The sequence below is a fragment of the Eleutherodactylus coqui genome, chromosome 7 (genome assembly GCF_035609145.1).
Source record: "Eleutherodactylus coqui strain aEleCoq1 chromosome 7, aEleCoq1.hap1, whole genome shotgun sequence".
Lineage (NCBI taxonomy): Eukaryota > Metazoa > Chordata > Amphibia > Anura > Eleutherodactylidae > Eleutherodactylus > Eleutherodactylus coqui.
In genome coordinates this window covers 133,294,852-133,317,859 of record NC_089843.1, presented here as the reverse complement: position 1 = coordinate 133,317,859, position 23,008 = coordinate 133,294,852, and the positions used below count along the sequence as shown (strand labels likewise).

General features: G+C 40.5%; 1 protein-coding gene across 1 annotated transcript in view; it reads right to left on the bottom strand.

Moving 5' to 3' along the window:
* Positions 1–13,714: 13,714 nt before the first annotated feature.
* Positions 13,715–23,008, bottom strand: part of RNF150 (ring finger protein 150) — a 162,396-nt gene continuing 153,102 nt past the window's right edge. Inside the window, exon 7 of the mRNA XM_066573718.1 lies at positions 13,715–15,614. Coding sequence (XP_066429815.1) covers positions 15,496–15,614 — 119 coding nt within the window. The 3' untranslated portion in view covers positions 13,715–15,495. The remainder of the gene's footprint in view (positions 15,615–23,008) is intronic.

Below are 23,008 nucleotides of genomic sequence, written 5' to 3'. Positions count from 1 at the left end.
ATCACAGGATCACTGATTGGCAGAGCAAATAATCTCAGCTTAGTATACAGCCACTCGCACTTCCCTTCTGTTTTCTCTTTAGTCCAGACTTACTGTTTTTATCAGTTCCAATTTTAGTCTGTGTTTTAGATCTTCCAAATTTCCTGTTGGTATTGGCCTCCTTCTGCCTTTCACTTACACTAGTTGTCCATTTCCAAAATTGCACTAGGTAGCTATTTGGTACCATAATATTATGGTTTTGATGCATTGATGTTTTAAGAGGATGCAGTTTTTTTGCAAATAATGTACCCCAGTTTCTCGGTTTGGGATAGGTTTTTGGGATAGGTTCAGGGGACCTACCTGCCATGGCAGGCATGGGGGCCTCTCAAGATGGGTAGATCATCTTGTGGCTTTCTTTCACTTCTGGGCAACCCCATTGTATTTATGACTAAACATCTCTCTAAGCAGAATGATGGCGGTCACAAGAGATGTGACGTGGTTGTTGCCGAATGAACCAACATTCCTGCAGCATCTTTCAACACTTTATTAGAACAGAACGCACAGTCTCTATCACATATAGTTTTAGGCTGGGGTTGAGCAGGTGTTTGCAGGAGGTCAACGCCTTCCGTCCAGGTGACTCTTGGGCCCAACTTCTGGCCTAGCTTAATCTTCAATCTATGGTGGAACCACCTAGCTTCAATACTGCTGTGTAACTGCCTGCAACTTCTCTTCCCCTGCACTTTTATATCTCCCAAAATGAACCTTGGGTAACCTCTTGCATTCCACCTAAGGAGCCTGATGCCATCAACCGTAATTAGAGGAGAATACTTTCTTATTTATTACACAAGTGTTCGGCAGAGCTTTTGAACAGTAATAACGTTGCATAACAAACATTAACTCCTAACCACCTTCCCTACTGCCCCCTGGTCCATATAAGACACTTACACGTCTATGGCATACTATAGTGTTAAAGTAAGACATAGTTGGGATTGAAAGTGTTGATTCACAATTAAAAAAGCAAACAAAAAAAGCATAAAGAAACATGCCATCAATCAAGGTTAGGTTTCAGAATTTTATTTTTTATTATAAAACTTGCAATAAAATTTACTTATGGTTGCAATATTTTACTAATACGTAGTAACACAGTTGCACATATTTACATTATATTCTCTACATAACAAAAATACTGTAGCCATGTTGTTTAACTGACTAACATTGTTCTAAATTCCAGCCATAAAATGAGCTTGTTTTACCTGTTTGAGACTAATAATCTATGCTAAGAGTCATCAACTTCAGTATAACATTCCTGAAGACAGGCCAGACGATGGACACAGTACTTCTCAAAGTGGGTTTGTCACACACACAGGAGGCTTCTTTTCTGAGGACTTACCAGATTGCTAGGTACCAACCTTCTACCGTCAGCTGGCCACTAGGAACCTACATCAAGAATTGATGTATCACATCAATTCTTGATGTAGGTTCCTAGTGAGCTGATTACATGCTGACGTATACTAGATCAGTCCATCTTAAAAGTGTGCGGTTGGCAGGCCCACTTTGAGGGCTGATGACCTTTTTGAAAGATTTCTTTCTTAAAAGGACATTCGAAAAATATACATTGAAAGGCTTTAATGTAATAACTATCTATAGTCTGGTTCGCCGATGCTATAGAAACACGTAGTCTAGTTTGCTCTCCTCTAAAATAGAGCAACCCTGATCCATGTCTTTATGACAGAATACAGTAAAATAGAAGAAATGAGTCATTGGAATCATTTAATCCCTTTAAAAACAATACAAATGTATGTCTCAGTTTCCCATGTTTTATGAGATATAAAGTGCGTCAAGGGATATGGTGGGAACATACTTAAAAAACTGGGAAAGCCAATCTAATTTCGCAACGTTATACAAAAGAGGAGGCTTTTCTTAGAAAAAAAGGTCTATTCTACAAACGGGAGTCCTGTTCTAAGACAAAAATATACAGTGAGCAACATGTTTGGGATTTTGGATTTACATGTTCAGAAGCCGAGCTATCCGATGTACATGGCAAAGCCCTTCGGAAGCAGAATGAAAAGAATTTCAACTCACACATAAAATAATAAGCAGAACAATATATCAAAACCTCTAATAATGTACAACACAAAAAGCAAAAAAAGAATAAAACAATAAGAATAAAAAACACTGCATTCAATGCAAAAGAAACCTTCTTTTGGCAGGAACATGTGCAGTTCTTTGAGCCAAGTACAGGTGTGGATCCGAAGAGAAGGAAATATATAAGAGGTGATTCTCTATTTTGTACTTGCTTTTGTGTTTGGCTCCAAAAAACGGCATCAAAGCCTGCCAGAAAACTGCAGGTGTGATTTCAGTCTTTTGGTGAAATGAACATTAAGGTAATGTAGAAAAGGGTTAAAACCTTGCGTGTTCAGCAGTTCACATTTCATTGGTGTTTGCTGGTAATAAGCTGAAAGGTTACATTTTTTGATCTTTAAGGAAACCCTAAACAAAGTGCATGTAGTTGGAATGTACGGTTTTGTCAATATAAAACGGATCAAATAACGTGACCTACACAAAGACTAGCTGGAGCAGTAGCGGAGCATAGTGAAACACATGCAGTATCTAGTCTTCCGTAGCAGTGTACAGAAGAAAATACTGGTGCAAACCAATCTTTGATTGTGTGCAGAATGATTTCTTCTTTGAAAAGGGGGACCTCTATTAAAGCGAACCTCCGCTCCTGAACAAAGATGGCCGCACCACTTCTCTGAGTACCTGGTGCAGTAATATGCATTGGTAGCCTTAGACGCTACATGGGCAGCACTGGCCAATCAGAGCAGTGTAGTGTCTTAGACTAACAATACATACCAATACACAGTGTGCCTCAGGTAGTCAGAGAAGAGGTGCGGCCAACTTTGTACAGTGTTGGGGGGTCGCTTTAAAGATATTTTCTACAAATGTTTAAGCACTGTATAATGAAAAGTTCTGTAACGTTCTTTATGTTTCAACTCCACAACTTCCTAAAAGTTTCCAAAAAGTTATTTTGAAATGTTTCTTAAGAAAAGCCTGATGCTCTCAAAATTCAATACAAGTGCGTGAGCAGAGTATGATCAAGACAAGTTTTCAGTCTCCGGATGTAGAAAGGAAATTAAATACAAATGATATTAGAAGGCTGCAGAACTGTAAAGCCTAAACATTATGGGAAAATAAATTATATTAAAATGAAAAATAATGATTATTTCATCTTAAATTCCACTTGCAAGAGGAAATCATTATGAACCATGGTACGTCAAACTTAGTATCGTATAACGTCCGACAACATGGAGACCAGGTGGAAAGGGCAACCTCCAGACGACTGCATCATAAACATAGAATTATTAAATTTAAGCAATCATTGCAATTCATCAAATATGTGATGTGGCTGGATCTCCTAGCGAAACAGTTCTCCACTGACACGTAAAGGGGATCACACGGCAGGAACCCCCCCTCTTTGATGTTTATATACCCCAATAGGAAATATGGACAATGGTTGTCTTTATGAGACAATCCCTTTAATGAATGGAAAGAAAAATACTGATTGTGACCTTTAAATCATATAGACATAGCCTGGAAACAAACCGTGATGGAAATGAATCCCATTCATACGTCCATTGAACGATTTATGTCTAGTAAAGGGGTTTTGCGCGAAATAAAACAAAAAGTTAATTGGTGATTCTTCCATGGCCACTAAAGCCTGTGAGTGGCTGAGCGGTTATGAATAGTACGTGACTACTCGCCGTTTCTCCCGGGTTCCGTGCGGCGGGCACCGGGCCTTCAGCGCTGGACGGGGAGCCGCGGGTAGAGGTGAGTATTCAATTTTATTTCATTTTAAGCCTGTTTAACTTTTTTAATGTCCCAGAAAACCCCTATAAATATGTTGCCAATAGTGTTAGTCTAGTCCGTAAAAGAAATACGCTAAAATCATTAGATTTTACCATAAGTTACTTTGGCTGCCGATTTACACTGAAGACGCTTCAATAAATATGAGTGAACAATATTTGACATATAAACAAGAGGCTATATGTATTAATATATCAGCCTTACTGTTCTGTGCGTAGACAGAGCACAGAGAACAGAACACAAGGACTACACAGCCTTTCTTATGTCTTTGGACTAGTGCTGTTAATGAACAAAACACACATATATTCAAGGCCTTTAAGTGTCAAATGATTGTGTTGTATACCGGGAGTGCAATAAACATCCGATGTAACAGTGAAGTAGTGGGAAAAACACACATGATAATGAATTTTAGGTTCTTTACAGATAAAGGTGGCCATAGAGATGGGATGAACGTTTGTTGAACCCAACTATTTCACTGGGACCAGCTGAACATCTAATGTGTAGAAGCGTTTTCTGACTTTTCCATAAAGGCAAATGTCGAAGGAAAGAAGTGTTGAGCATGTTGGATTCCAACATGTTTGATCCTTTTAATCTTAAGCACTTATCTGTGAGCATCTTGTCTTCTCTCTACGGAGAACATATACACGCTTGGCCAAGCATCTAAGTGTATAGAGTTGGGGGTCTAAAGAAATAGCTGTCAGCCAAACAAGCATTTAGCTGTCGGCTACTTAAGGTGTATGGCTACCTTTTAGACTTAATATAATGCTCTCATTGAAGTATTTCATAAGTTACATGTGGCAATCATTTTGACTTCACGGTAGGAGAGGCTAAACCTGTAGAATCCTGAATATTTTATAAAAAAGAAAAATGTATAAAATTGGAGGCATACAGAGTACCACTAATGGCTCCATGCACCTCTATGGATGCCCTATTAGGGCTTCATATAAAATAGAGCCATAATACGGCCGCTTACGTAAGCCCTTAGTCCGAAACTAAAGCACAATTAACAGGGTTGAAACAGGTCATCCAGGAAATCTCTACTATATTGAACCCATGTCTTAATGGAGTGTTTCTAGTAAGAGCTACCTAAAGTGATCTACCTAAAGAGGTTCAACCTATGCTTGAAATAAGATTTAATAACAGCATTTTTCAGTCACATTTTTGCTGTACTACCAGAAACAATTATTTTCACTCAGTACAAGTGTAAGCCATCAGCCTTTAGGCTACATATTTACATTGTCCCATGATCTATTATGGTTAAAGTACTATGACTTTATAGATATAGTATGAACATGGTATTAATTTATCAATTATCACAATTACTAGTGTAGTGGAAAATACATAGGTTGTAAACCTCCATTGAGCATGAGACGTGAAATCCTTGTGAGTGTAAACACATCCTCAAAGTTCTGATGTGGTTCCAAGGAACTTACACTAAATGGGGGATTGTGTCTTTTATAGTCACATAGCTTCATGGTGAATTCCAATATCCACTAGAAAACATTATACTATGCGGTGGAAGCTATCCGAGACTGAACTGCCTTTGAAAGTGGTCTTCTAGGAGGGTAATCGTCTTACAGATTATATGGTGTAAATCACAGGAAATCTGGCTTGAGTAAGGGTGTTTTTTGAAAAGGTTTTAATCCTTTCCAATACCCTTTCTGATGTCTTCCTACATTCTGATTGAAGCTTATACAGCTCCAATATCAGAAGACGTCCGACAAGGTATTCTTACCATCTATTGCCAGCCACTCGGCTGTTGGAGCCTTCCTGGCGCACACAAACTGGCTTTAGCCATCAGATGGCACCATTGTATAACAGCAAAAAGAGAAAGCCTTTTAGGAAACCCTGAATCCAAAATTGGATTGGAAAGGGTTAATGTGCACAAATATTTTTATATAGAGTAATTTTTATATGACCCTTGTTGCCTAGAAGATGCAGGTCCCAGGCAGCTTCTGTTGACATGGGGAGCCGATCATAACTTCAAAAAGCAAGCGCTGTGCTCACATTAAGCGAACAACTGAATCACTAGTCATGAGTCACTAATCTGGACATAATAAAGATGAACTAAAGTAAGGGATGTGAGTGGACACCGTCATTTAGAAGATACCCCTTAATGCTGTTTCCTGTATATATGTGCTCACATTATGAATACTGTTCTGATTTCTGAATTTTACATTTTGGCAAGAGATTAAACTTGCTTCTGGGCAATAGTGGCTGTCCCTTGTGTACGCTTACTTATCACATTTTGATTGAAATGGGAATACAAATTAAGTAACACCCACAGAAGTATGTAAATGTAAGACCACTGTAGAAGATCTATGAATTATTAAGCATATTTAGTCTGTCCATTGCATGGCAGGGGTGCCATCACTTTATAGAAGAATCTAAAAGCACAGGCAAATGGGCAAATTAAAATGTTCTACATACATAAGCAGTTGACATACTGGTTGATAATGGCAGCCTAGGGTGCAAGGCGACCCAATCAAAGTCAACAGTGCTATGTTCTTCAGTATAAATATCAGAGACTAACAGAACCCTGCTCAAGTGGAGATATTACTGTTTTTGAGTAATGTAAGCCTATGGATCCATCCAGGTTTCTGGACACCATTTTCAGAAATTCAGATGTCATATGATGGAACCTGGGGACAGAGGCCTGTGCATTGTTTGAACAGGCCCTAAGTTCACCAACTTGCATAAATGTTTCATACACATTATATAGACACCAGCAAAACTCACCATTTTTGGCAGAACTAGTGGACCATCTAATCCGCATGGATGTATGTGGGTCTCCCAACTCTTTCCTGGTGGCAGATTTGGGAGAGGGGTGGAGAAGAATTAGACATGCTGGAATTCAATGCAGCTGTGGATCCACATTGAATAGCGCTAAAAGGAGACTATGCCGTCCATACTGTAGCAGCCCAGATTGGTAGTATAGCTTCTATTGAATGCAATGGCATCTGCGCCTGCACTACCAACCCAGGCTGCTGAGCTATGGTCAGTATGACGGTACTGACAGCAGTGATGGAAATCAGCTGATTTGTGGGGATTCCAACTAGGGAACCCCACTAGTCCTCTATTGATGACCTATCCTGAGTATAGGTGATCAATAGAAAGTCACAGAAAACCTCTTTAACAATAATGGTCAAAATGGTTGAAAGAATCACAATGTCCATCCAATCCTTCCAAAGCTACTCTCTATTTCTGTCATTGTAATTAACCCTATAATTTACTTATGTGTTACAAAATGACCCAAATATATCATAGACTAAAATGAAAGGTCAATTCCTGAGTTCCATGGCACTAGAAGCCACATCATGTTCAAGTCTTTCTGAAACAACATGGATCTTTGGCTACTATCCTTGTAACTGCACTTAAGATTCGGTTAGTTTTAATGGAAGGTGAGTGATGCCTGCATTTTCACCAAGTACATAGTTCCGATATAGGCTGTTGATGCAGCCAAATGAATGACAACTTAAAGGTTTATTCCTTAAAATTAAATTAAAACTTTTTAACGTAAGTTCGTTCATTCTTGCACAGCCAGCCAGTATGGATCCACAGCGCTCTACACTTCTCCTACCATGTGCTCATGATGACCAATTAATGTGGAAAGCCGTGACAATGTATCTCGGGACACCCGTGTGGTGCTGAGGACTCACTGATGCCGACTGAACCAAGCAGAATTTTAATTTTGCAAGCCGTGCAGTAGGAGGGGGGTGTTGAATTTCTATTACAGTCCTGGAAAGATATCGTACATGACTTCTCATATATTATTTATGCTACAATTCGGATTATGTAACCTGTCCTGCAGACAACGAAGAGACACATTTTATCGTGTTATTATACTTAAACAGGTTTCAGGTAAATGCTATAAAAGTAATTGGATTCTAAGGTCCTGCTAAAGCCATATATATGTCTAGGCAAATGCTTTTCAATGCATGGGAAGGTTGCATTTCTGACCATACTAAAGTCTTTAAACCACCATGGAAGGAGCATATCAATGACTTTTTGTTGCTAAGGGCTCGACCAAAAACGTCTTTTTTTAAGATTTGATTGGTCTAAAAATTAAAAAGAAATCAATATTTCTTGAGGATGGGGGGGGGGGGGGGGGGCAATGCTGATCGCAGATGTGGCAGTAAAGGTGTTTTTTTCCACACTTCTCCCATACTTTATACACCACATTAATATCTGAATTAAGTTGAATATTTCAAAACAGAGAACCTTGATCCTTCCTATATTCTCAGATATGTAGCCCGAGGGATCAACAAAAGACAAGAAAGAGGGTATTTATCACAAGAGTAGTTGTTGAAAGCTAGAAAAAAAATGTTTTAAGCTGTAGAATCATGATAATGGCTTCCATCACATCCAGAAAAATGTTATATGAGAAGAACGTGTTAAATCAGTTACTAGAGAGCGGTACTAAGGCACTTCAGTGCTATACAGGGAAGGGTTTTTAGTAATATATGGTATATAGTAGAAAAGTGAGCTTGTGGCAAAGTAGCATTTAGTCTCATGAAGTCTTAATGCCCAACTTCACGATGTCAATCACTTATGAGGAAGCACTCTCTGTTTTATATAGAAACCTGATTTCGTTTACAAAACTGTGAGAACCAGGCCGGGGATGATCTATAGAGAGGATCTATAGGAACCGTGTAATATACTACTGGTTGCTTCTTGAAGCGCCTTGAGGTGCTATGGAAAATAGTCACCAAAACTAAAAAACCCCCATCATTTTGGAACTTGAGAAGTATATAAAATAATGATTGTAAGAATATATGTGCCAAGATCTTCTGTTCTAATGGATTCCTTCCAAAGTGATCTACAAGTCTTGGATGCCACTACACTATTACGTGCGCTGCTATCGCTAAGAACACTATAGTCTATAGGGCTATTTTTTCATTTTCTATAACAGGACCTGAAGTGACTCTCACAAATTTTTTATATGTTTTACTGCTGCTCAAGTACTTTCAAATGGGTGATATTTGGCCACATACACCAAATTCCACAAACCTCTGTGCAGGTTTTGATGCGACGCATTTAGACATGAGGATTTTGGTGCGGATTTCCGCATTGGCAAATTCAGCTGTATGTTGTGGCCAAATTCCAGCCTGAGTGAAAGACCCTTAATTAGGGTAGATTGTTTTCATTAGTAATTATAACAATCATCTTTATATCAGACTAATTATGTACCAGATACTGAAGAGACTCCATCAGCTACTATGAACCCTACCAGTTACGTTTATGGGCTCAAAGTCGTTGACCGTCTGAGTCCAGGGGTGTACGTTTTATACTTACCTTCCCCACCATTCCCCCGGTGTTAGTGCTCAAACCAGCTGCTGCAGTGCATTAAGTGATGTGCTAGAATGAGAGGACTACTTAACACATCACTCAATGAACTGCAGCAGACCATTTGAGTGCCGACACCGGTGGAATGATGATGAAGGGAAGTATAAGGCTGCATCATCACGGGTTCCAGAATCAATGGGTTCTTTCACATGAGCCATGTTTTGTAGCGAGATTTTTTATCCCGTGCGGATGCAGCCTCACACCGCATCACAGTCACGTACACCTTGTACACCGTGCGATGCTGTGCCGGCCCCAATGAAAACAATGAGCGATGTGAGGCATTCCGAGGGAACACACAAAGATAGGACATACCACAAATTTTTGTTCCGCGCCACAATGCGGGAAAAAAAATTGCCCATGTATATGACCCCATTCGAAACAATAGGGTTCATATTCGTGCGGCATGTGTGCATCTTGCAACGCAGAAATTTTACGTGATTTTCTCGGCCATGTGAAGCCGGCCTAATGCATAGGATACTATTGATGTATCTTCCTACTATCCTACACAGTCAGCATGCAGTAGAAGCATTACCGTGTGCTGTATTCTGCTTCTCCTGATATCGTATGCATGGCCGCCAGCAGAAAAAAAATCAATGTCTGTTCACCACATCTCCGAGTGAAGCAGGGAGTATTCAGTGTCATTGCTGTTTTGTTAGGTATGTCATGACACCTCATTGACAATTTGATCGATAAGGTTCTTCCTCGTTAGTATAGTGGTGAGTATCCCCGACTGTCAATTCAATCCATAGTTATTTTCCATGACAGCGTTAGTGGCATAGCAAATAATTCTGCCATGAGAAGTGACAATGTAATCCTAGGAATGCAACTTTTGGAAGGTGATTACTGATACGTTATTGTTGGCTCATTTTATTAATTGTTAGCCAAGGCCCAAAAAATTAGATAGTATCTCCAAACCTAAGAAATTCCCTACTGTGAATAGTGCATGATACATTAGAAAGAAGATATAATTAAAACAAAAATAGGTAGAATATGGAGAAAATCTAGGAAATTAACGCTTTTTAAAAACTTTTGACATGCTAGTAATGTGAAAAGTTTTGATCAGTAGGGTCCGGGTGCTAAGACCCCCATCGATTGCTAAATGAACGAGCAGAAGTGCTCATCTGAGTGCTGTTCCCAGGTGGCTGTCATTGTGAGTGGTTTACGGACTCCACAGTCTTTCTATGAAGATTGAGTCCACCGCTCCAAGCAGTGATAGAAACAGCCAAATGGGCTCAGATGAACGCTTCTGTCCATTTGTTTTAGGAATCTGTGGGGGTCTCAGCACCCAGAACCCCACCAATCAGAACTTATGACATATGACTATATGTCAAAACCTTTAAAAAATGTAGTTACCCTGTTAGCAGCCTTATGTAAATAGATATTTGGCCAGAATTGTTGCAGTGACCCACACTAGGCTTTTCAAACTGCAGGTAAACTCCTTAACAATAATCGTCATTCCTAAAAGTTTACATTTGGTTTGTATCCTTCAAGCAAGAGTGAATTTGTAGCCTTGCAGAACTGAATCATATTCCAGATCAAGTGCCAAGTTAGACTCATATGTACAATAAAGCAGGGGCATAGCTAAAGGCTTATGGGCGCAGGTGCAAAAGTTTATCTTGGGGCCCCCCAAATTCTCTTAACCCCTAATGCAGAGGCGTAACATGAAGTTCCTGGGTCCCAATGCAAAACCTGTAACAGGGCCCCCAAGTATAATGCTTTATTCATAGTACTGGGCTCCCTATATGTAGAGGAAAGGCCTTAGGGGCCCCCTAAGGCTCCTGGGCCCGGGTGCAACCGCATCCCCTGCATCCCCTATAGTTACGCCAGTGCAGTAAAGTGAAACCTCTCCAGAAGACCACCGCCATTTAGACCAGATTGATCTGTGATGGATTTTTAATTCTCCAATTGTCTTTATACAGTGGTCACTTCTTCGAGGGAACTATCCCTCTGATAGACCATTTTTCACTGCAATTTTGGGTGGTCAACTTTAAAATGTCACTATAATGTAAGGCTCAAAGGTCCTTTCACATGGATTGATTTGAGCTAGATGATGACCGCTGAATGGCGATATTGGCACTTGTTTAAATGACCTTCACAGATTGATGCAGACTGTATGGGGGACAAATGATCATTAATATTATCGTTCATCTCCCATATGTTGCCACCAATGATGAAAGTGTATCTTTACACAAGGAGATGTGCTACCAACAACAATGATTTTTTTTTTGCGCCTTATGAGGGCCCTTATACATGGAATAATCGCTCCTGTGCTTTTACATAGGAACAATCATCACTAGTGAATGGAGACGGAGTGGGATGGGGATCATTACAGTCCGCCTCCATTCACAGTAAACAGGCAGTCGTTCATAAGAACTGCCTGTTTACATGGGCCGATTAGTTGTATATGCAGAAACTGAATGATGAACAACAAGGGAACAAATTCTTGTTCATCGTTCAATCAGGGCATGCATTTAGCCTGTGCAATAATCATGTAAAAGGGCCCTAAAGGATGTGGTCACCCAACAAACACGAGCTAATATCAGGCACATTCACACGGGGCAATGATCAGATGAGCAAACATTCAGATGTACTTTCATTCCTTTTTATTGGCTGGTGTAAACGGCCCTTATCTCCATTTTAATGTCATATCAATTATATATTGAAACAACTACATGTTTCTAACTCAAATTTTTCCTTCTACATGTTTTTCCCTTGAACAACCAATAACGCCTTACAGCAGTGACCGTGATGTCTAAACAAAAAGACACAATAGCAAGCAGCTATTCGAGAGCACAAAGAACCACTCATGACACACATCAGGAAATAAGACGATCGGATAAAGTCAATGTCTTAGCTGGGAGGACATGCATCAACAAAGGCTTATGGGGTTTGATTTATTTGCAGTTCTAAGTGTTTGTGGCCAACCATCTAATGCATGAGGGTATCCTAACTCCAAGTAGAAGATGTTGAGGGAAAGAAGAGTTGGGCAGGTTGGATTTCATGCCGAACTCCCTTGTTTTCAAGGAACATAAGGCCACTGGAGGTGTCTGGCAGTGGCTTATCCCCCCTCCCTGTTGAGAACGTACACTGAATTGAGCCAAGTGTTCCTGTGCATGGATGGTAAGAAGGAATAGTAGTCAGCCAAACCCAGCTAAGGTGTATGGCCAAATTACTGAGGTTAACTGGAGTCGAACTTGCATCTTAGAAAAGACCACACAGTTTCTCCAAATCCTGGAGCAGTAGTAGAGCTCCTCAAAGTTCTTCAAATAGCAGCTGCACTGAAAAACGTCTTGTACTTTGGCCAAAAGACAACTTGGCCAAAATTGTCAATATTCTTTCATCTATATTCTGTTGAGTTAAAATAGATTTCAAATGATTTAAATGATAAAATTAAAAACCACCAACATAAAGTCAAGCACATCGCTACTAATTCTACTCGCAAGTGTGTCCCACAATTGGCTAACTCCTTCTAGATTTGCATCAGCTCAAACTGTGGCAACCTGGTTAGTGTAGTAGAAGCATTGCCGAATTTGTATAGATACATTATTATGCTTTAATTCTTTATTTCTTTAGAAAATCAAGAAGAAACATTGCAGCTCTGTAGGCATGATCAGCTAATTGGTAGTAGGGAAAGAATCCAATTAGAACAGTAACAAAGGGAGATAAGTTTTTAAAGAAATTCTGTAGTGGTGAAGCTGTATAGTAAAGACATTGGTTTGAATAGTGCGGTTTTGTATGATGTGTAGGGGGTCTTGGGCTAAAGAAACAAATTATGACTACCTTAGTCTTCTATTAGGAGTTGGGTTACAATAGATATGGGGGGGGGGGGGGGGGGGCAAAACTTCATCCGTAATCTAGAATGCTCTATTTAGTGAAGTCACATGACATGGTATCACTTACTCCAATTTTTAACATTTTTTTTGCTTCTTATGCAATATGAAGGTGTCATACCAAGCTGCTTCCTTTTGAAACAATATTGCTTAATGGTGTTGCAATATATTGGCCAAAAAGGTCTACTCTTTCCCAAGAAATCCGGCCATTTTCCATGCGCAGTGCCTGCCGTCTTCACCTGAATGGGACTGAGATGCGATACCAGACAAAGCATGCTTACAATTGTGGCACCCGTTTCTCTTATTTTTTTTCTTAGAAACTCCATAAAACAATCATTTCTTTTGTTTTTTTGGTAACAAAACAGCTGGTTAGTGTGGAGCCAAATATTAATGTGGTAGAAAAGACTTAAAAGGAAGCAATTTTGAGATGTGCAACTTTAAAAATGGTGCAGGTGAAGTAGAGATGTGGTGAACCATATATAAACATTTGGTGCAACATTAATAGTGGAGCGCTAACCCTTTGTAAGGGATTTGCACAGCATGGTCATTCCAATACTAAGTGATGGAGTGTCACACTGCACAGGTAGTGTAGGTGTGCTACACTGATGCTGTAACATGCTGTAAATATTTGGTAAAGGAATTTTCCGAGTTACACATTTTTTTTAAAAATGCTCCCCATGTACAAAAAACCCCCCAGAGCCTACACGCACCCACCGCTTGGGTCTCTGCTGCTCCTTCCACCCTGTCAGGTCTGTGGACAAGACATCACAGGCTGATCAGCTTGTAAAAAGACCCGGAGGGGGTAAGGTTTTAGTGGAAAGGCAGCAATGGAGCAGCGGGGACCCAGGACAGGTGAGTATAGCCTTGTCTGTTGTGACTAGGCAAGGGGGGCATCATATATATATAGTAACTTGGAAGATTCCTTTAAATGTTCACTACATCTGTATATGCCGTCTCTAATATTTCCTGTTCCCATAGTAACACAATAAGAGGTCTCAGCCCTCCTGTTGACTTACAGGGCACTCACCAAGCTTCTCGGCAGCAGCACAGACCCTGGTAGCATTAGATGAATTCAGATGCATATCTTGCCAAAAAAAAAAAAGCCTTGTGTAAAATAACATATAGCAATTGTCAGTTGCATCAGTGAAAAGTTACTAATCCTACGAACTCACATGCCAACAAATTACCCCACCACTCCATAAATTAACATTTTTGAAATTTACATTTTTTTTTTATAAAACGGTTTTACTATCTCAGAGTTTTTGAAGCTTTTAATCCTATCCTAGCTCCAGTTGAACTGGTATTCACTACTCCTATGTGTCTATATAATAAAAACCTTGTTTCCAGAATATGAAACAGAACCCTCTTCTCTATGAGAGTTCAGCGTCACTGAGGTCAATACATTCAATTTTCATTAAAAATACTTTTGCGTCCGCGATCAATAGATTGAAGTGATAAATAATGGCGTCATGGAATGTCATGAGCAAGTGGGATATCGTACGCGAGGTCCGAGCACCTAATTACCATTGTTTGTTTTTTTTAATTGACCAACTAATAGTTGTATTCTCTTTTGAAAAAATATGTATTTATTCTTGAAAAAACATATGCCACTCTGTAGTGTAAGCACAATACCGCATACATTTCCATTAAGAGTCAAAAGGACTGGTTCCCCACCATCAATGAGTGGGGATGGAAAAAAAACCTATTTGCACGGTGTCAAACACGTTGACCAACATGGTTTAAAACATGGATGCGAAATGGATGGTGTAATAACATAATGTGCATCTTACTTCACACATGTCTGAGCTTCTTCAATAACTCAGAGTCATTTTAGTACCTAACATTCTTTATGCAGTTCATGAGAAATGCCAGATCACATGCAACTGGCACAGGCCCTCGAAAGACATTTTCTTCTCAAGTGCTTCTGGGACGGATGCCCATCCGGTAATCATAGCTTTTCTTCAGATAAGAGCAGGGCATTCATTCATGACCATCACAATCTCTTCATGTTGACCCGGCAGAGAAGCCATTACATAAAAAAAAAATACAAAAACATTTTCTATAATGACCAAGATATCGGTGATTGAATACACGGAAATAAAAGTGGGTAACGGAAAAAAAAGGGGGATTGTAAGGTTTTTCTCTCTTCTTAAAAACAGCATCGAATATTTCGTTTTAGGTCCAGGTCTACCGTCCACATCATTGAAGCCTGCAGACTGATGTCTTGCACATGAGGAAATGAGGAGGCCACTGCTCCCATGTCAACACAACTTAAAATCCCGCGGGTAAGGAACTGCGCTGAAACAGCAGGCATCTGGCGCTATTGCTTTTTTCATGATCATCCCATTATGGAGTGCACTGGAGACTTATGGTGATGGTGAGTGGTTTTTACTTATTGGAATAGTCCAAACTCCAGGAGAGCCGACTGCTTAACACCTTCTATTATCTTTGCTATGGAACGCAGCAACAGACCTGCTCATGACTTCACCTCCTCACAGTCCTGGTCAGTGGAAAGATCCACATCTGAAAGTCCAACATCTACTGCCATGATCAGAGATATATCAGAGTCACTGCTGAGTGCTGGCTCTTGCTCACCTACAAGAAGGAGACATCCTAGTTAAGTGCGGACAATGTATACAGAAATTGATAAAACATAAAATAAACCTGGAACTGGATCAGCATTAATGAGATTACATTTGTATAGAAGTGTAGACTTTGCAATCTTGGTGTAGCTCTTCTCTCGAATACAGAACATTTCTGTAACCTCAAGGCACAGAACAGAATGTAGTGTTACTAATTTATGCCATTGTTTTCCCAAAGATTGCCAAGCATCATACACAACTCAAACAACATTCACAATGGTGTCTTCAAGGGCCTTCACGAAAAATTTGCAACTTTGCTCTACAAAATTTACCAAAATTGCATAGTTGTCGCACACTCCTGAAAGTGATTTCTGGATGCTGAGTGAATGTTAAACATAAATCTACTATAATTCACAAAATTAAATAGCCCAACAACGGCAGATTTATAAAACTGTGAGCAAAATTCAATACATTCAGGGTGCATTTACTGCAGAATTTCTGTACATAGCAAGATGCACAGAAATTGCACAAGAACCCATTGTTTCTAATGGGGGGATTTACATGTGTGATTTTATTTGATTTTTTTATCTTGGAGCGCTGCAAGAAGAAGCGATGTGAGAGAAAAATTTAAACCTGTCCTATATTTGGACAACATGGCTAAAAGAAAATTGCATGCGATCACATGTAAATGTGAGCTTCATGTGCATGCAATGCAATTTTTTTGTACCCATAGGGAATAGGTGATTTCCATGCGCGTTTTTCCTTGCACGTGAGAACCACAAGTACCAGGAGTTTTCCCTCACAAAACGTATTGCACTCACTTAAAAAAAAATCGCATCTTTGTAAGTGGGATATCAATACGAGTTTCTCGGACCAGTATTGCACTCACATAATAGGGCACAATGTTTCAATAGGTTATTCAGAATGACATAAACCTCTTTAATGAAGGAAAAAAATTTTAGTCACTGTGTTTCAATTTTGCATAATGTTCAAAACCACTGAAACACTTTTGTTAACATTCAGAAGTAAAGAGCAGTCAATTCTGAAGACCGCAATTATTTTAAATGGAATGTATTGTCAGAAAATGACCCATTGTTTAAATACATTTTTTATGTTAAAAAGATACTAAAGTTTCAGAAAACTTCTGCTCATGTAATAGCCTGTGTGTCTCATCAATCTTGTAATATACTTTCATTAAAATGTTTTTGTTTTACCCCTGCGAATCAAAGCGGAAGTGGTTGCCACTAGGGGTTTCCCTTTCAGCTCTTCTACAATCCACCGCCTGTTGTTAGGTATTGAGCTTCTGTAGTAACTGGGATGCTAGGACATTTTCTTAGCTGTGAAGGAGGGGCTATCTGCACAAGCTGCTCTAGTGCACTCACAGGCTGACAGATCTGCAGACACTGTGTATATAATCTCCATGTTCTCTGCCTCTTCACCGCATGTGTGTGTGCACATTATTTTTTTTTGGTTTACTAATCATTTGGACAGAATGTCTCCCAACTCCTACAATTGCCTGGGGACAGCAGAGGGGCAGACATTCAGATACTGCCTCCCTGTTGATTGGATCAGAGACAGAGCAATGCAGCATTGCAAGTGAGGGACAGTGAACTACTGGCAGAATGGTAGGTTTGCGACATACCCTCTGCTTGAAAGTGGACTGCAAACAGCAGGGCAGCAGAAAAATGGGGAAGACCACCTGAAAGGTCACAGATCATGTCTAGAACACTCCCCATAGACGTCAACAAGTTATCCCTATGATACAGGATCGTGCAGCAAATTCCTGCCTTCCTGATTATTCTGTAATGCGGATGACCGTGGCGGCTCCCTGTAGGTCATGCACAGTACAGTTTTTTTTTAATGTTTGCATTTCCTGTGTCGTTGCTTAGCAGTGATGTTGGTACCCGCGACCCATATGCAATGTTAATTGCAAATGGGCTGTGGGTCGGCACGCCTCCATTAACTTGAATGCAGGCCGTTTGCTTGGAGTCCGCAGCAAAATAAAGCATGTTTCGATTTTTCCTCCGCTCGCGGAATACGCATTTTGTATCCGTGAGTGTAAGCAAAATGTGTGCATTGCTTCGGATCCTCTGTGCGGACGCTAAATGCAGATTCTGCAATAGGAATGCGGTCGTTTGAAGCCTAACTTGTATTCAGATTCAACATACCGTACAATATCATAGACAGTCGAGATCTGCGGTACATGCCAATCAGCATGGGCTTATCAACACCTGTATTTATTAAAGTGCACGTACGGATTGGCTGTCTAGTAGTGCAGTATTACATGATGAGTACTGCGCTTCGACCCCATCCAGGGTAAGAAGGACACCAGGTGAGGCCAGCTCCAATTTATATGTTCTGTACAGGACCCTGAAGAAGCTCCTATCCTCACATAGTAAGTGATTTACATCTTCCAGCAGCTCTTTCTGACTTTTATATGTAAGAACTTGCTTTATCTGTATAAGTTATCTGTTACATTTCCTTAAACTTTTGGAGGCATTAGAACTAGAGATGAGCGAGCATACTCGCAAAGGGCAATTGCTCGAGCGAGCATTGCCATTAGCGAGTACCTGCCCGCTTGAGAGAAAAGGTTCGGGTGCCGGCGTGGGGGAGCGGTGAGTTGCGGCAGTCAGCAGGGGGGAGAGAGGGAGAGTGAGATCTCCCCTCCGTTCCTCCCCGCTCTCCCCCGCAACTCCCTGCCCGCCGTCAGTACCCCAACCTTTTCTCTCGAGTGGGCAGGTACTCGCTAAGGGCAATGCTCGCTCGTGCAATTGCCCTTAGCGAGTATGCTCGCTCATCACTAATTAGAACCAATTACCAGTTTCCATAGAGCTATGGTTTCTACATGTTCATCCAGGAAGCAATTAATATTGTCATTTGAGGAACCGCTGTACATCTATATTTTGACATTTGTAGTTATAATAACTGACGTGTTTATGAACCATGATTCCCTAAACTGAACAATCTGGGAAAGGGAAGGGTTAATTGTTACCTTGGTGAGGCCTGCACCTCAATAGTTAATTGCACAATATTGATGTGCTACATTTTCCTTTGTTTATCATCTCTAAGGAAACGGAGGTTACAAACTGGAAAAGTTCATCTATCAAACTGAATTAATAAGTGATAGAACGGCTGGGGTATTCTTGGCGCTGTTCGTGTACGCCACTCATGTGCTGCGCAGAGACCGTGTTACAGCGGATTGTAACAATCTTTACTAATATAGTGCCGATATTCTGTAGCACCACACGATTTGGAAGATACATGAAAAAACAAAATCAGGCATTACAGAATCACAAACGGATCAACAATGGAAACCGTAGGAGTGAGGGCGCTGCCGCAAGAGTTTTCAATCTAGGAGGAAATAGGGGGGGGGGGGGACACAAAAGGCAAAAGTGCTTGTTGTGGACAATGGTCCAGCCACCTTTATAACACACAAGTGTATGTCATGCAAGCTGATTGACAGATTTAAAAAAATGGTTTACTACCGTATAGAAACGTTTAACCCTTTCACCGCCAACAACATATACAATAACTTTAACCCATTAGTGCACCATGACATACATGTAAGCCATGGATTGTCTTTAATGGTCACTTACTTTTTAAGAAGCTTGTGTGGTAGCCCAAGCAAAAGTGCAAATCACTTTATTTACCTAAAATTAGTTTTTTTTGTGATGAAAAATCATTGTAATGTGTTGTCCCTAGGGGTATAAAAAAAACTTGCTGTCCACTGCCTGTTGTCATGTTAAAGGCGTAGTAGCAGAATAGACTTTTATTACCTATATGTAGGATAGATGATAGAAGTCTGTTCGGTTGGTTGGGTCTAACTGCTGAGTCTTCCACAGATCAAGAGAACTGGGTCCTATGCCCCTCTCTTCCCTTCAGTGTGAGATCACTGCAACCCTCACAGTGTGGAGATTTAATAGACCAACGGTCACGTATGTGTGGTGCTACTCTATTCATTTTCAATGAGACTGCCGGAGATAGCCAAGTACAAATTCTTGTACTCCGCTTTTTCTGTCGGCCCCACTGAAATGAATGGCGTGGCAGCTGTGCATGTACGGCCACAGCTCCATTTAATCTCACATTATTGCTGGTGTGTGCATCAACCCCCACAGGGATGAAAAGAGGGGGACATGGGACCCCTGTTTTCGGGCTCAGTTAGGATCTCAGTGGTGAGAGCCGATCGATCAGACTTTTATCACCTAACCTGTGCATAGGAAGCTAGGCTTGGTGTGCCTTCTCTGCAATACAGGCTCCATCCCAACCAGATGAGGTCAGGGCAGAAGATAGAAGACTCAATGGGAGTGAAAGGAGGTGAATGGGTTTAATTGTATTGCCAGGTCACAGTGTGACTATTATTAAAGGCCCACTTAGACACAACGTTTATCGCTCAAATTTCGCTCAAAGACATCTTTTGAGCGATAACTGTTGCGTCTTAAATGCATGGATATCGTGCGGTTCTTGTGCACGAGTCGTTCCTCACTCAATTCTAGTTTTCTTGAGGTTATCACAGTCGGCAGCGCTGATAAGATTTTTTCAGCTCGTGCCCCGCTGGTAGTTCACAGTGGGACGTGAGCTGTAAGCACAGAGAGCAATACAGCTGTTTGCTTATGCAGAACAGCTGTATTGTTTGCCGAGTGATAACGGCAGTGTCCCTTTCCGCCTGCATAGCTCTTTAGTAGCTACTTAGCTACTATAGACTATGCATAGATGATCGCTCAAAACTGTCACTCAAACTATCGTTTGAGCGACTTTTGAGCGATCATCTGTCAGTGTAATTGGGGTATTACTAAGGGTGGCAGTATGGCTATTACTAATTAAGGGGGACAGTGCAGCATATTATTAATTAAGGAGAACATTGTGGCTATTAATAACTAAGGCAGTACTGTGCAGCTTATTATTAATTAAGGGGAACATTAAGGTTATTATTAATTAAAGGGGACAGTGTAACTATTATAATTGGGGCCCAGTGTGGCTTACTACTTACCTATTAATCAGGGGGCACTGTGTTCTGCATTGGGAGACGTCATGCTGGTCTGGGCCAGATGGAGAATAAAAGGAAAACTCCTCCCATTAAAGATGACATCACATGTAAATCAAGTTTTTTTTTATTCTGCCACTGACTGCATCTAATCAGTATTGTACTTATTTTCATTGGCACCTCGCACACATATTTTAATCAATCAGTTAGACAGCCTATTAAAAATTTGAATTCCACCTCTACCAGTAACTTCTCCTGGAAGAACATGCTGGATGGTGAGGTCTGAGTATAAAATGTATGGTAAGTCCTGATCTATTGGATGTCCTCAAACATTAACAACCAATGATACTTTCAGCTCAAAGAGTAAAGCAAAATTAGCTGCAGTAAGCATTGCAAGCGATTTTCCACAATATTGAGGGGGGACGATATTGTATATGGGTTGACAGGATTTGTGTGCCAGGGCTGCTTTCTAAGCCTAGTCTGGCCATAGTAGTCATCTGTATAGGGCAGATGGAGCATTTTAGTCAAGCAATGGTCTTAGGTGGAATTTAGCTACTTTTAAAACAGCCTGAAAATCACTATATATAAGTTCTCTGAACATCACAAGTTTTGTATTTAGTTCAGAATCAAACAAAATGAGCTGTTTTTATATCTTGGCATCAAAAGATGATGACTGTTTTATCACTTCTGACACTACAAAGTGGTTAGTAATTTATACAGGTTAGTTGTGTTACATCGCAGCCTGATTTTGTAAGGAGCTTCTTGATCGCTGTTGGGTCCTTAGAGAACACATCTGTGCCAGATATTAAAGGGGTTATCTAGGCAAAGTTTTCTTTAGAAAGCTGCTCAGCCTGTGGTAAAAACATGGGAGGCTTAATCTCCTCACCCAACACCGCACTGCCTCTGCCCCGACAGTGCCTGGTCCTGGAATGGGAGCAGCGGTGGATGGAATTAGGTGAGCAAGCCGTCTATTAGGTTTTTACCATAGGCTAAGTAGCTATCCAATTGTTAGTTTCTGCTTGGATTACCCCTTTAATACTCATGCAACCCTACTGACTTGTTGAGACACAGATGTATGATCCAGCACACCCATATTCTCTCTGCACCAGATGACTGCTGGCTACATTAGTCAATAATCCCAATGGTTGTCCACAAGTGCCCAGAACATGGTAGAGGTGGCAAAACATATTGCTTACTAAAGTTGTTAAAAATCATATTCACTTCAATAGAAAGTTTTGACAAAAAAAAGTTTTAGAGCAGAAAAAGCTAACTAGAAAAAGTTAGCAAAACTGCCAAATCTGAATGTGTTCTTATTGTATATGGCTTTAAAATGACTTTCCTTCAGAAAAAAAAATCTTCTATAGTATTAAGAGTCCATTTTTATAGGTCAACTTGTAACTTCCCACATAAAGGATACTACTATGTTAACATTCTTAGGAGGCCTAATTCAAACAGATGCCACAAATACAGTAAATCAAGAGATGAGACTGGAGACAGATGCAAGACAGATGTGTGTGTAGGAGTCAAATGGAATACATATCTAGCATAACTGTGCTCAAATGCAGAAAATAACCATTTACAAGGTTTGAATTCGTTAAACAGCATTTTCACTTAAAATCAAAGAAAGAAAAGTCAATAAAATCTCTTATCCCTCAAATTTAAAATATAGCTATATACCTAGGGTGAAAGTCAGCCAAACCTCTTCATTGTGGATGAAAGTTAAATTGTGTGGTGATAATGTTACTGGTGGTAGGAGGGATGTTAGATTTTGACATACTACTTTGTTCCCCCGATTCTTGGGCTGCCACATGTATCTGCCATAAGCTTATCCTCCTCTTTTTATTTGGAGGGTCAGGAAAGATTGCTGTTGGCTGACCATTATTTTATGCGCATGGCGGGCACGAGTTAAAGCGCCCCAGATTTGTAGCAAAATTTCTGCAACTGTTCTACTCATCAGAATGAGGATTAACCCTTTGCAATCCAATTTCGGATTCAGGGTTTTCTAGGGGGCTTTTTCTTTCTGCCATTATAGAATGGTGCCACCTGCTGGCTAGAGCCAGTACTGCGATATGGGACATGCTGGGGAGGCCCCTGACAACAGAGAGTCCACTAATATACAGTAAGAATACCCTGCCGGACGTCTTCCGACATCGGAGCTTTACAGGCTTCAATCAGAATGTCTACAGACGTCAGACAATGGATTGGAAAGGGTTAAAGAGACCCATGCACATGATGAGGAAACAACTCCAATTTTTGCAGCAAATCTGAGTATACCTAATATATAACGAACTAAGGCTGTGGGATGCCGGACCAGAATCTAACCCTGTGCACGGCCGGTGACCCCGCGTACCTGTCAGTCGTCTTCTTTATCTGTACTGAGGATGATCCGGACAGCTCACCGTCAAACATGCGCAGTACTGATTTTC